Source organism: Phaenicophaeus curvirostris, chromosome 6 (genome assembly GCF_032191515.1).
Source record: "Phaenicophaeus curvirostris isolate KB17595 chromosome 6, BPBGC_Pcur_1.0, whole genome shotgun sequence".
Lineage (NCBI taxonomy): Eukaryota > Metazoa > Chordata > Aves > Cuculiformes > Cuculidae > Phaenicophaeus > Phaenicophaeus curvirostris.
Genome location: NC_091397.1, coordinates 43068958 through 43083106, shown reverse-complemented (window position 1 = coordinate 43083106; position 14149 = coordinate 43068958). Strand labels below are relative to the sequence as shown.

At 34.6% G+C, this 14149-nt stretch overlaps 1 protein-coding gene across 4 annotated transcripts in view; it reads right to left on the bottom strand.

Moving 5' to 3' along the window:
• ULK4 (unc-51 like kinase 4) overlaps positions 1-14149 on the bottom strand; it is a 220806-nt gene that overhangs the window by 117631 nt on the left and 89026 nt on the right. For all 4 annotated transcript variants that reach the window (XR_011337663.1, XM_069859966.1, XM_069859967.1 and 1 more), the window contains exon 29: positions 9701-9793. Coding sequence is in view for 3 of the 4 variants with exons in the window: in XM_069859966.1 (XP_069716067.1) it covers positions 9701-9793 (93 nt within the window). In the remaining variant the exon portion in view is untranslated. The remainder of the gene's footprint in view (positions 1-9700; positions 9794-14149) is intronic.

The following is a 14149-nucleotide window of genomic DNA, read 5'->3' as shown; positions in this document are numbered from 1 at the left end:
ACACTCAAGATTGTTCTATTCAAAGTGTCTTAACACATTTTAATGTTAGTTTTATTTCACTCTGAAAGAAAACACCTTCAGGAAAACTGGACTATACTAATGCATCCAGTCTTCATAAATAACTGGATGATTGCCCTTTCTGCTAAAGACTGACTCAAGACACTCATTTCCAAGTCCCTGACGAATTGATTCAAAGAGATCTAGTAAGCACCTGAGTTACAAGGCTCAACAGAACCAAAGCACAACAATAACCTGTTCTCAATTTTGTTATTTCACTGAAGTTTATCTGTGGTTTAATTTAGACAAAATAACACCACAATGAAACTTCATTAAGCATTCACATTATCAGAATGGAGAGCAATGAGTACTTAATAGTGATATAACAAATAAAATGAATTCTGTGGAAAAGAAATCCAAATCTTACTTTAAAAATGCACATCTCAATCAGGCTCTTGGAATGTCTATAAAAATAACAATATATCTTCATAAACTTTCACTGTCAGATGAATTACACACAAATCATTTCTAGTATGGTCAAGTGAAGATAATAATTTCTAATAAACCTAGTCATTTCCTGAAATATCCAAAAAGATACACTTTAAAAGCTTTTAATTACAATCATATCACTTTACTCTGAAAACTGATTTTAAGAAGTATTATACCTCAAGAACTTTTTCAGCTCTGATGGAACCCTAGTAAATTTTATTTCCTTTAAGGATCCTAAATTTGGGGGTTTGGCAGAGCTTTTTCGATGTAGTTACTGTTACAGCTTGAAGATGAATATTTTCTGAAGATTTTGCCAGGCTGTGATAGCATATTATACATTGTTATTCTATCCAAGTAAGAAAAACGATTCCATCTTTCCTCTGGTTTTAAAGACTTTTGAAGGCAATGGAGCATGACAGCGTTAGTCCTTTCTCCAGTCCTGCTACTTTTTAACATTATATTAAATAAAAACTGCATTACAGTTTTAAGAAGTTAATTCTTATATTTTCATTAACATAAAATACATCATGATGTTTCATAAAATTATAACATTGTCTGGAATAAACCAATAGCTGGTTGGACAAGTTATTTCAACCATATGTCAGACACTTGTCCAAATCCTTTTTTTCAGGAAAAAAAAATTAAGCATTTGTGCATTTATAACTTTAAAGTCAAGCCTGACTAACATTTCAGCCCTAAATAGATATGATTCTTTAAATGTAACACAATTTTTTTGCTAAATAATTTCCACCGATTTGATGTATGAAAAAGCTTCACACAAATCTAAAAGAAACTTTCAGTCATATGCTTTTAAGTCATATGATTTTGTTTTAGGTCGTCCTGCAAGGAATAAGGAGTTGGACTCTTATGATCCTTACAGGTCCCTTCCAACTTGAGATATTCTACAATATGAAAACCACAAAGGAATGACAAGAAACTCTGTCTTGCTTTTTGCTTTCTATAGCTAAGTACCGTAATGTCTGAGAGTTTTTATGCAAGACTATTTACACAAATAAGGATTGCAATTAGTCTTTTACGTGAACCAAAATCTTTGGTTATTATTCTTATATCTAAGAAATTATAAACACAATCTGTTAAAAAGAAAGAAAAAGAACAATGAGGATGAGAAAGTACTTAATTCACCAATATCATCAACACTCTACCAGTATTAGAACCAAGACAGCAAGTCATTCACTTTACACCTCAGACTTCCAATGGCCTGTTAGTCAGATAGTATTAATGAAAGCTTCAGAACCCAAATGGGTTATTGAAAGGTGATCTGTAAGATGTAAGCATAAACACATCCATCTGCTAAATTACTGATCTATTTTTTTGATACACTAAATAAGGAAAGTAAAGTAGGCATTGTAAGTTCAACTTAACACATTTGAGATTCCTTTCTTTTTACATTTCCACACAGTAAGAAGTGAGTAAGCAGCATACAGTCTACAGGACTGTAAATCCTTCTACAAACTCCACCCCTGCAAAAAAAAAAAAAATCTTACCAAATTTAAAATAAAACACACCTTAGGATTGAGAGAGAAATGGAAGGTAGCAGTTAAGATAAAAGCAAAGGTCCCAGTTCACACACAAGAGATCAGTTCTTCAGGAAGTCAACTAATATTGCTTTCAAGCATTCTCAATTCCTATGAAATTTCATTCTACTACATGACAAAAGGGCTGTCACAATCTCAGAAGAATGACAGACGTTTGAAAGATAGATATAACAGAAGGCTGGCAAGCCTTGCACAAAGCAAGACCTTTTCTTCACAGAAGCACTCGTGATCAAGCATCTCTTCAATATTTAAAAAAATAATTAAGAAATATGTAAAGAAGAAAAGAGCTATTAAAGTGAATTTAAGCCATCCATTCAACAATGGGATTAAAATAAGAATCAAAAATTAAGTTCAACATTTCAGATTTTAATTTGCGTAGAGACTGCTGTTCTTGCAAGTGTGGTTACTTCTAACTGTTCGTTCTGTGCAAAGTCTCTAGGGAAGAAACTGGTAAATACATTGGAACTTGCTATAAATCCACACTAGTTTTCTGTTACTCAAAGAAAGAGGACCCAAAGGCAAATCCTTCCCAGCCTGGAAAAAAACTGAGGTAAGAATGAAGTGTCTAAAAAAATATTTTAAATAAATATTAACTGCATAGCTATGAAACAACCTTATCTATATTCATTTAATAAAACTGTAAGTAGGTAGAACACCACTACTCAGTGCTACAACAAAGTTAACTTTCAGTTCTCTGAATAATTATTCCATTAAAAAAAACCACAAAACCTTTATCTAAAATATATGATTTATTTAATGAAAAAAAAGCACAAGCAATAAAATGGTGAGAAACCAGTTTGGAATAGTAGTGTTTCTGAGTTGGATCTGCATGAAGATTTAGGTGTCCTCACAGTCCTAGAATTTCCAGCCATAAAAAGTAAAAGCATCTATCTTTACATACAAGGAGAATATGGGACTAAAATAGGATTTGCAATATTAAGAACACTGAGCAGAGATACGGCTTAAAACAGTCCTATCTTCCAGTTCAGCAATCAATGTCCATTTAGGATTCACCACCTCATGTATTATTCACTTCTCTTTTTTTCTTTATAGAAAAGGGTAGGCTTGGGGTTTTGTTTTAATGATTACCAAATATTTTCCTTAGAATTGTAAAAGACACCCAGATTCCAAACCTCTTCTTCAATCCCAGCCTTTTCTCTCCAGGAAAATTTAGCTTGTTTGTAGGATATATTCACTCTACAGAGTTACGCTCCAACCTCTGTGAAGAAGTCAGTCAGCACATGGACAAAGGGCAGATGGTTGATCAACATTCTTGAGCTTTCAAAATGTATTTTATAAGGACCCCTACTAAAGGCTCTTGAAAAATAGGCAGGATTGTTCATATTGCAAAATGTATGGCTAAAGAAGACAACATGCCAGAAATTTATGAAGCATTGTGTTTATCTTTTTCAGTGGCAAGTGCCAGATTAAACAAAGAAATCCAATGAAAAACCCTAAAGATGATGAATCTTCACGTGCAGATGATTATGCTATGGAATAACTACTACCACTGACAGTTATTTGTCAAATCTCTTTCTTCACCCACATAAATGAAATGAAAATTACTCATCAGTAGCTACTAACTACAGAAATGACTTCTGAACAAAACAATTCACAGGGGGATGAGAAAGCCTCATTTTCCTTCTTCTTACAGTCTTCTCTCTACTGCTGAACACAAGACAATGGATTGGATGATGGTTTAGATTTGCTTTGTGCTGAATAGAGGGTTTCTGGCAAAACTGAATTCACCCAAGTGTGCAGTTCCAACTGTAGTACCCTAACCAGGTGACCCTTCCTCATTTCCTGCTTATTTTTTATTTGCAATTTCCATTCACAATACCAAAAGCTCACTACTGAAAGTAAAAATAATCAAGAATGAATAATGTTTTCTCCTTCTGTCTAATGCTTTACATTAAAAGATTAAATATGTGAACCTTACATTTTTCAATAATTCAATTAACAGTAAAATCAAATAGTAGCCTCGTATCTTTAAAATTTCACAATCAGCAATATATCAGCAACATGAAAGAGAGGAAAAAAATACCAGTATATGGTTAATAGGTAATTCTTTACTAAAGGGAAACTTTTATAAAATTTAACACTAAGGAGCTGTGTTTTACATTAAAACCAGTGATTAGCATTACAGTCAGTACATGACTAGACTATGAGAACTCGCTTGCAATAATGAACTCTGACCACCGCCTTTGATATGAATTACAATGATGTGCAATTTGACGACAGTGTTATTAGCTGACAAACAACTTAACATTTCAAGAGGCACTTCCTGGGTAAGTCTTCCCGCCTGGAGTTATTCAATAAAAATTAGGTTCAAAAATCTACATAAATATTCCCCAAAGTTCTCATAAAACTGTATCATCCTTTGACAATCTCTCTCAATCCATCTGCATTGTAATTTTCTCATTAAAGTTGTACACCTCTCACATGTAATTTTACTGTTCAGGTCAGTTGGATGATGCCCTAAAGGCTTACCTGTTATCACAACTACGTATTATTTTATTCATATTCACTGCAGAAAACAAGAAAACATATGCAACAGAAAAGTAATTTAGAAGCAAACAGTTCTGCTTTTTAAAGTGAGCACTTCAACCTTGAACTAGAAAATTTAAATGACTAATGAGAAGAACAAAGTTTTTTTTAAAGCAATTAATAAAAGCTCACATAAATCAATTCACCAGGAAAACAGCAATGTAGTGCTAACCCTCTAGTACAATGGCAAAGTACAGTAGGTTCAAAGATAATCTATGCACAATGCTAACAAGTACTTGAGAATCAAATCACAATTCTACCAACACAAATCAATTAAAAGCATCCCACTGAAGCCCAAATTGTTTAGATGGGGATTATTGCTTGTATTTTGAAATTGAGGGCATAGATACTGGACAGACATTTTCAGAATATACTGAAATATAAACAAATGCTAACGTAGAACATGATGATGTAGGATAAGAGGATCAATCCATTATGGACACTGACTCTAAAATGTGCCTTTAATGGTCTTTAATAGATAAAGCATAGGTATGAACAGTAGCATAAATGAAGTTCGATAATTGAACCATTCTTGGGTGATTCCAAAGACATTGTGATAAAGAGTTACTTTAATTACTTAAGACAATCTGGTGCAGTGTACAAGGTCGATCCATCATCTTCACAGGTACTGTATATATGGCATTTAGAAGCAGTAGATTTTTCATTGCTCTTCAGCACATTCCTATTTTGTCTTCAGTTACCTTTTCCCCTTTTCTAGAGCAGGACCTAACGTAGGTCTGGGAAATTTGCAGCAAGGACAGAAGTGGAGAAGGTTCCTTAATTTGCTCCCCTGTCTCTCAATCCACAATAAATCTAAGAAGGATCATGCCATTAGTTTTGAGACTATTTTTTCTCCTTCGGGGAATTACCTTAATAATAGAATATTGGAATGTGTCCCATTCTCATGATTATTATCTGATGCAATATCTGACACTGTCCACACCTCCATTCTATTCCCTTTAGTGCCTTCCTGCTTGCAACCAAAAATACCTATTTTAGCAACCCATAAAAATCAGACTGTATAGTTTCAAGTGTTTAGCTTTCAGATATATTGTCATCAAATGCTATAAGTTTCTGACTAAAGGTAAGTCAAGTAACTGCATAAAAGAGCACACAGAAAATATATAGCTACACTGGCACAGGTTGCCCTGGGAAGTTGTGGCTGCCCCATCCCTGGAGGTGTTCAAGGCCAGGTTGGATGGAGCCTTGGGCAGCCTGGTCTAGTGGGAGGTGTCCCTGCCCACAGCAGGGGGGTTGGAACTAGCTGATCTTTAAGGTCTCTTCCAACCCTAACTATTCTATGATTCTATGATTTCATAAGCTTACTTATGAGACTAAGGATCAAGTTAAGAATCATGTTCTGGTATAAGTTTCCCTAAGAGCACAGTACCAAATACCTTACAATAGTTGAAACATTTAATAAGACATAATTGATATACCATATTAATAGAAACTAAGAAATTCATATCCAATCCTCCTTATTACCAGAAAAATCTAGCAACCTGATTATTACATGCCACAACAAAACAATGTACAAGGTTCAAAGCAGGAACCAAAAAAAACCACCCAGGCCTTAATGAATACAGTACATCTGACTCTCTACCCGCATGTATAACCTATACAATAAGTGGATAAACACACAAGGGCAAGGTATCTTTTGAAACTGCTACGTTGAATACAGACTTTGCATAGTTAAATCAGATCTTGCTCTGATGTAAACATTTGCTCCCACTATGAGAAGTTCAGTTCCTCCAATAACTCCTTACACAAGTACAATCCACCAAGAGTAATTAACAAAAGGAAAAAAAAAACTTAACATAGATTTCCAGCAGTCCCAAGATTAATCACTAACTGAAGCTATTTGTTTCCTCAATATGAGTTATTTCTTAAAAAAAAATCATTCTCAAAATAGCTGAAGATTAATTGTGCTATTAAGTCTCACACTGGTTTTAATGTCCACAATTTTTCTTATCATAAAGTATTCTTGAAGAAAAGGCAATAGCTATTTAGGAGAGACACAACAGATACTATTAACACTCTGAAAGCCAGACTATTAGCTTTGAGCCAAATATAAAATAGGCAAATGATGGACAAATTCTATTCAAAGCTCATCCTTCCATTATCTACTATTTTCTTAGTAAAAGAAAGTTAACGCTGAAAAAGAAAAGAAAAGTAACATTGTATCAGACAGCAATTGTTGCATAATTTAAAAACAGGTATATTAGGGAAACACCTGACTCATTTATACTCTAACTCATGAAGATGAAAACAAATAAGAGAACACTCATCCTCTAAAACTGGATTTTATTCCTGTGGATGCTCATACGATCAGCTGTCCAAATACGTAATGTGCTCATAGAAAAAACGTTAAAGTTTTTTTTACAGCTATCATCTTTCACATGCTGGAACTTAATGTTTGTGAGAGATCTAATTCTGCAGCACATTAATGGAATATCACTAGAATTCTCCACTGCTAAATTGAAAAGCAATAGAGTGGAAGAGCTCCTATAATACAAAAATATTAAAAACATCAATGAAGCAACAGCAAAGATTACAAGGTATTTTTTTGTATTCTTACAAAATATTAATTATTAAAGGCATTGAAAATATGTATCATACATTAGCAGTATTTTATCATAATCTTATGACATAAAAAATATAATAATATTTGAATATCTGTGCCTCTGTCATACAGAAAAAACTACCTGTAATAGAAAACAGAAGAGTTTAGAAAAATGGTATAAAGACGATAGAATGTTATTCCTCTGATATCACAACAAATTTGCTGCTTTACAGGGTCAGCAATGAAAACAAATGAAACAAAATATTGGAGTGGATCTGTCTCCTTTAAGTGTTAATATAAAACTATTCAAATGCCAACACCTCTATCAGAAAGCACACAGAAAAAGACTGAAGGGATGGGAAGGAGAAAGATAAATGTGAAGTATGAGAAAAATGGTGGGATTAAAGAAAAGAGAGAGTAAGAAAGAGGCAATGTGTTAGGTGACAATGTCTGAGAATGAGCTATCATATGGAACAAACTAAACAAAACACAGCAGCCTTCATTCTCCTTCCAATTCACTCTTTGTTAATTTCAAAATAAGATTAATAATAGTGGCTACTTTTGAAAGATATGGAAATAATAAAGTAAATACTAATCTAACATTTTGTCATTTTACAATCTTTTTGCTACCACCATTTTCATTTGTTTAAAGTCAGTCACAGGAGAAAGCATCCAACCTTGAAAGTCAGGCATTGTAGATGAAATGCAAGCTTAGAGAAGCCACAGAGGCTCAATGAAAAGTGACTTGCGTCACTGTCATTGGTACTAAAATATGGTAGAGTTTTTCCACAAAGCACAGATTTAATCCCAAATGATTTGTGTCCAGTGCTACTCCTTTACTTCCCATCACAATAATCACTAATAAAAGCCTTGTGTAATTCCGAACTCCATGCATACTGATTAATTAGCCATCAAACCACACCAGAAGAAACTGTGACCTAGTGTTCACTAGAGCACGTACATGGTTCCCATTTTGTTCACTAGCAGTTTGTGCAAATACGAACATGTTATTTACCCCTGTCGCACTTTTGATACAGCAGCTACTTCCAGGTAAAGTTATTGGGAAGTCAAAGAATGAGGAAACAGACAGACCAAGAGAATTGCATAAGCTCCATTCCTTCGTAAATCTAGCCGAAGAAATTATTTGGTGAAATTAAAGATTGAGGGGGGCAGTAAGACATGTGAGAAACAGAACAATTACAGATGTGTTGGTAACTGGAATCTAGTAGCCCATCCTTGACTAACAGTACCAGATACACTGGCATTTAAAATTATTAATAGTTCATTGGATATTCATAGCAGCTTCTTAACAATATTAAGAAAATAATTGCTCTCTGCCGTAAGAAGACCATGAGGATAAGCATAGATCCACAATCTACTTACACTGAGCATAAGGGCAAATACATACGATTAGAGAGAGAGAATTCATTAGGCAGAGGAAAATGCTGCTATAATATCCAGCATTCTAGTTACAGAAATATTTCTGTAACTCTTAATATTAGAATGCCTGTAGGTTTATTCTAAAAATAGAATGCTATACTATTTGTATAATACATAAAACCCTGCAGTAACATAAACAGATTCTATACAATAAAAATACAATTAAGTACATCTACTGTACTGAAGCCATCTAAAATCTCAAGCCATTCTATTTCCTAGTTCAATTTTAGTCTACTCTACAATCTTAGTATTAAAACACTGCTCACATCACAAAAAATGAAAAGAGGATGTTTTCATCTTTTGTAACAAAACAGTGGGGAAAGAAATTAAATTTCCTTATGTTTTTTAAATCTTGTGCTCATTTCAGTCAATCAAAACAAGACAGCATGGTATGCAGTGACTCCTAAGCCATAACACTATCAGACACCATGAAAAGAAAGTGGTGACTGCAAGAACAAACAGATTTTCTGAGCAGATCGAGGAAGAGGAAGAGTGACATGTGTGCACAAGTATGTGAGAGAGACGCTTCCTTACTATTATCAAGAAATGTAGTTTTAGTTCTACGCCACTTTTCCTTTTTTTTCTCTTTTTTGTCTGTCAAAGACCAATCTTAGGAATACAATGGAAGAGACATCAAGATACTTTCAAACATACTGAGTGTACCTCAAAATCTGTATTCAGAAACTTAAAAGGGTAGCTAAATTTGCAGAAAAACTGAACAGCTTTGAAGTGTATTTACTGTTCTATAGCCTTTACAAACACATCACCTTTGTCATAGTACAAACATGCTTAGATGGACAATGGTTTTGATAATTTAAAGTCTTTTATGATTATTTTAATGTTAAAATTTTTATTATTTTGTCTCTAGTGTTTCATCAGCTAAATCCATATTAAAATAATCAGGATCGTATAAATTGTCATAAAAGACATGAGATCTCATTCTATAACAAATACTATCCAAGAATTTGCTACATCTCCTAAGTGCCAGTCAAAGTAGTACGACAGCAAGATCTATGCTATTGTTAATTCCTAATGGAAAAAACCAAACAAACAACACCTTGAAAAAGAAAGAACCCAGAGAACAACAGAGAATGTATAATTGTATCACCTCACAGAAGCAGGGCTGTGTTCAGTCAGGGCCACCAACAATTTTAGGGCATACATTGGCACTGGGTCTGGAGCCATCAGAATATGTTCATACCTGAAAGGGAAGAGGAAGAAGGGTAGCAACAGTGGAAAAAAATGTCAAGAGATGCATGTTAAAATTTGATACTAAAAATACATCATTTCCCTATTTCAAGCTTTATAATAACCACAATGGAAATACAAGGCTGTTTGGAACTGTACAAAGCAATAAACAAGACATATGCAGAAACAGAATTTTAAAACCAGAAGCAGATTAACTTTAAAAGCAACATTAATAAAAGAACATGTTATTTCTTAGAGAGAAACACACATATTTATAAACATAATTTATATAAAAACATATATTTATTAAAAATGCTTTTTTCCTACATTCATATGTTTTATTTACTGATCTATATGATAGATTTTTAGACATTAAAAAACTTAATCTTCAAGAGGCAAGTGAAAAATGAGCTGCAAAATATTAGGGAGAAGATTTATTGGATGCTCAGAAAGACCATCAACCGGCTTATCTATGATTAAGATCTATACTTTGTTTACATTGTGGTTTTTCTCAAAACAAAATATTTTACTTATACAACATTTGCATTGAGCTTTATATTTGATATTAAATTTCAAAAAATATTGCTTTAACTACAGCATGCTTGCATTCTCCAAGTAATAGGGAACAGAGCAATACAAAAATACTTCAAAACAATGTTTATTGAGAGCTATGGCAGTGAAGATAAAACCACAAGAAAAACATCTACGAAACACTTCCAAATATCACCTCATGGAAGACAACCTGCTGAAAACTAAAATGGACCTTGCTGTTGCTGCTAACGCTCCAGTAAACCCCACCCTCCAAACAAAAAAAATTTGTTTAAAGCCAAATATATCTGGAGGGCAATAGGATATAATGACAGAAGATAGGAAGATGTAAGCATAAAAACCCCACAGACTCAGCCACGTCAAAACACTGTCTGTGATTGCAAATAGTGCTACTCTAAACATGTGGAAGCCATAGAATTGGAAGTGTTTGTAAAAGAAAAACCACAAAGAATTAATCAAGTACAAATGAAAGGATGGTTTGTGGGAAAATCTCCTAGATTATCGTGTTTCATACAACAAAACACTTGCACTACATCTTTTTTCTTTTTGGGTTCCCAAGGGGGAAGGGGTGGAATCTAGCAAATCAAGAACTTTACTTCACATCTTGAGACATCTAGTGCTGCCTGAACTGAATTTGGATCCCTTCCCATCACCTGGATGTTGGTATGCACCCTACTGTGTGCTAGCTCTTCACTGCAATGAAGATCCCCTCTCCTCAGTCACTACACCCCAGCACTCTGATTTACACAGGAAGGAAATCTAGAAGGAGTTGTGCTGCTTTCTGGCCAAGTCTTTGATCTGGACAACTCTAAGACTAGGAGGGTGAAGCACATCAGCTGTACATTCTTCATGTAGCCCCTGGGAGCTCCTTCACAGGGGCTGATGTCCCTACACAAGCACACAGCCTACGGGCAATGTGCCATGGCTACTATGTATTTACTTGAATGTGCTGCTGTAGAGTTGTAAACCACACTGGAGAATCTACACAATTAACTAATTAGAAGACTGTGCTGGCTTCATATATTCCATGATTAATATCTATCCTTTACAAATAACAGATTCCAGTTCCTGAAGAAAAATATTTCTCGCTGGTAATTAAAAAGCCTCTTTCTTCAAAAGAAGAAAATACTGTAATGCATTAGTAGACGCTGATCCTAGAAGCCCTTCATGAGAAATATATATTCCTACTAAACATAATGAAACTATCTGCATTTTTTTTTTTCAGAATCCATGACTAAATCTTTTGAGGCAAGCAAAGATTCTATCAGGTGACTTAGGTGCCTGAAGTCATCTGCTCACTGCATAAAATATGGATTTAGGTCTCCAAAATGGTAATTCCTAATAGTAGTAATGAATTAATCAGCCACGCTAGCTTAAAAATCTAACACTTAGCATAATACATGTTTTATTATGAACACATCAATATATTCCCTAAATGAGGTCCACTTTAGATGATTTTAAGCCTTCTATGTATTACATTTGAGAGAGACTATTATTATTCTGCACCCTTAGGATCCTAATTCCTCAGAGTTTAATAAAATAGTCTCACTTTATTTCCTTCTACTTGAAACCCTATTCCCCTCACCCCACCCGTCCAAAAGATAACATTAGTAAAGGGTATTTCTAAGGGAAGATGCACTGATCCATCAAACCAAATATCATGTGAGAAAATGCAGATTTCTAAAATTAATGTCTTAGCAATTAATCTAAGCACATTGCCTGAATAAATGCCATTATCAGCTATGAATATATGAATCTTCTGTGAGGGGAAAATATTCTGTGCTTGAAATACTTTGTTAAAAGATTGAATTCATCTAATGATTTCCCTGCCACTTGGAAACAAAACACAATTCAGTAACAACAGTATTAGAGAAACTCTAGGTATTACACTGCAAGGAGTCATTTTGTCAGTCTTTTCTAAAAGCAACAGTGACATGAGGTCCTAGAGATTCGAGGATATGGTTTCTCTTAAGCTCGTTAAAAAGACTAAACATTTTATCAACAAATTAACTCACGTATCTAGGACTTTGTACTTGCAGAACTGGCTTGGCAGTCTGCAAAGAACAACTCACACAATCTTTCAAGTGAAATAAAACTATTTAAACATTCCTCTCCTTTTGCTGTCCCTCCCTGAAACTGAAAATTATGGTATATACTTAGGAATATTAAGAATTAAATTATAAAGAGTTGATGTTTCATTTTCTGATTAAAAAAATCTGGATATGTAATAGAAAGCATCTGCCCTGTATTCATTTTCTATAGCTGAAAGTTTAATTTTGTTTACGAAAGCACTCAGGAAAATAGCCTTTCAGTGAACTGAAATAAATTGACACAATTTCATTCAATTTAATCAAAACCCTGTGAGGAAGTTAATTTTCTGATCTACAAATGCACAAATATTTAATGGAATTACCATTCTATTGATGATGCAGAAGATGAGAAAGAAGTGGCAACCACTGTATTCTTCTATTTAACTCAAAAGGAAGCCCATTTATATTTCATGCAAGGATCATCCAGTTCCAGCCCCTGCCATGGGCTGGAACATCTTCCCCTCGATCAGGTTGCTCAAAACCCCATCCAACCTGGTGTTGAACACCTCCAGGGATGGGGCACCCACAACTTCCCTGGGCAACCTGGGCCAGGGCCTCGCTACTCTCACAGTAAAAACTTTCTTCCCAATGTCTAAGCTAAACCTCCCCTCTTTCTGCTTAAAACCATTACCCCTTGTCCTATCACTGCACTCCCTGATGAATAGTTCCTCCCATCATTCCTGCAGGCCCTTGTGACCAAAATACTATTTCCTGGGTCAGTTTTCCTTTTAAAAAAATTAACTTGTAGAAGATACTTATAAGAATGAAATATATACACAAATGAGTACCACTATAACCTTCCTTAAGAAGAACATCACACATTAAACCTAGATGTCCCCCTCTTCCATACTCAACAGCTCTCGGTTCTTAAAAAGCAGAATTAAAAGGGGTGGAAATACCCACTTCCCCACATAGACACCCATGAACAGCCACTGCATCTCTCCTTTATGCTTTTGACTGTCCTCCAGCTGAGTCACATTCTGTCCTATCCCTTGTTCAGCAACAGGAAGACCAAACATCACCAAACACGTCTTCAAACTCCAAATACAGGCTGTCTCTTCACTTTCTTACTCAGAGTTTTCAGGTAACTCCTACTTCCTGGGATAGGTAACATTGAATCTTAGACTTCCCTTCTCTCTAGATTTTAGGCCAGAACCCTTTGCATTCAGTGAAAGCTTCTTTTAAGAATTGTAGAGAGTATATAAGAATTCAAATCCTACCTTACGTCAACATTTTCCTACCCATATCTAGAACACTGCTGAATAAAACTTCCCTTTTATGTATTTTTTTACATCCAAAGCAGCTGCTTTGGTCTTTTCTTACTTTCTTTTTGAGTCTTCTCCAAAGTGAGTTTTGAGGCTTTCAAGTAAAAAATTAGTCTGAGTTTTCCTTTCTTCAGAAAATCCTCAAACTCTTCTCTGCTTTTTGCTCCCCTTGTGCTTTCTGGCACTGATTACCTGCTCCCCATAGGGAAACATGTTTACCAGGGGCTGGCTCAAACCACAGGTTCAAATATAGTAGTAAATATGCACACACCAGTAAAACCTTTGCGACTCAGTGGAAGATTTACATACTGCTTTACTATGCTCCTAAGTCAGAGTAAAAATTTGTTTATACCAAATTACAATATATTCCAAATATCATAAACTTCAATAATAATTTTCTTGAGATAATCTTAAAGTACTTTTCAAATACAAGTATCCTCATCTCTACTGTTGAGATAAAGGAAT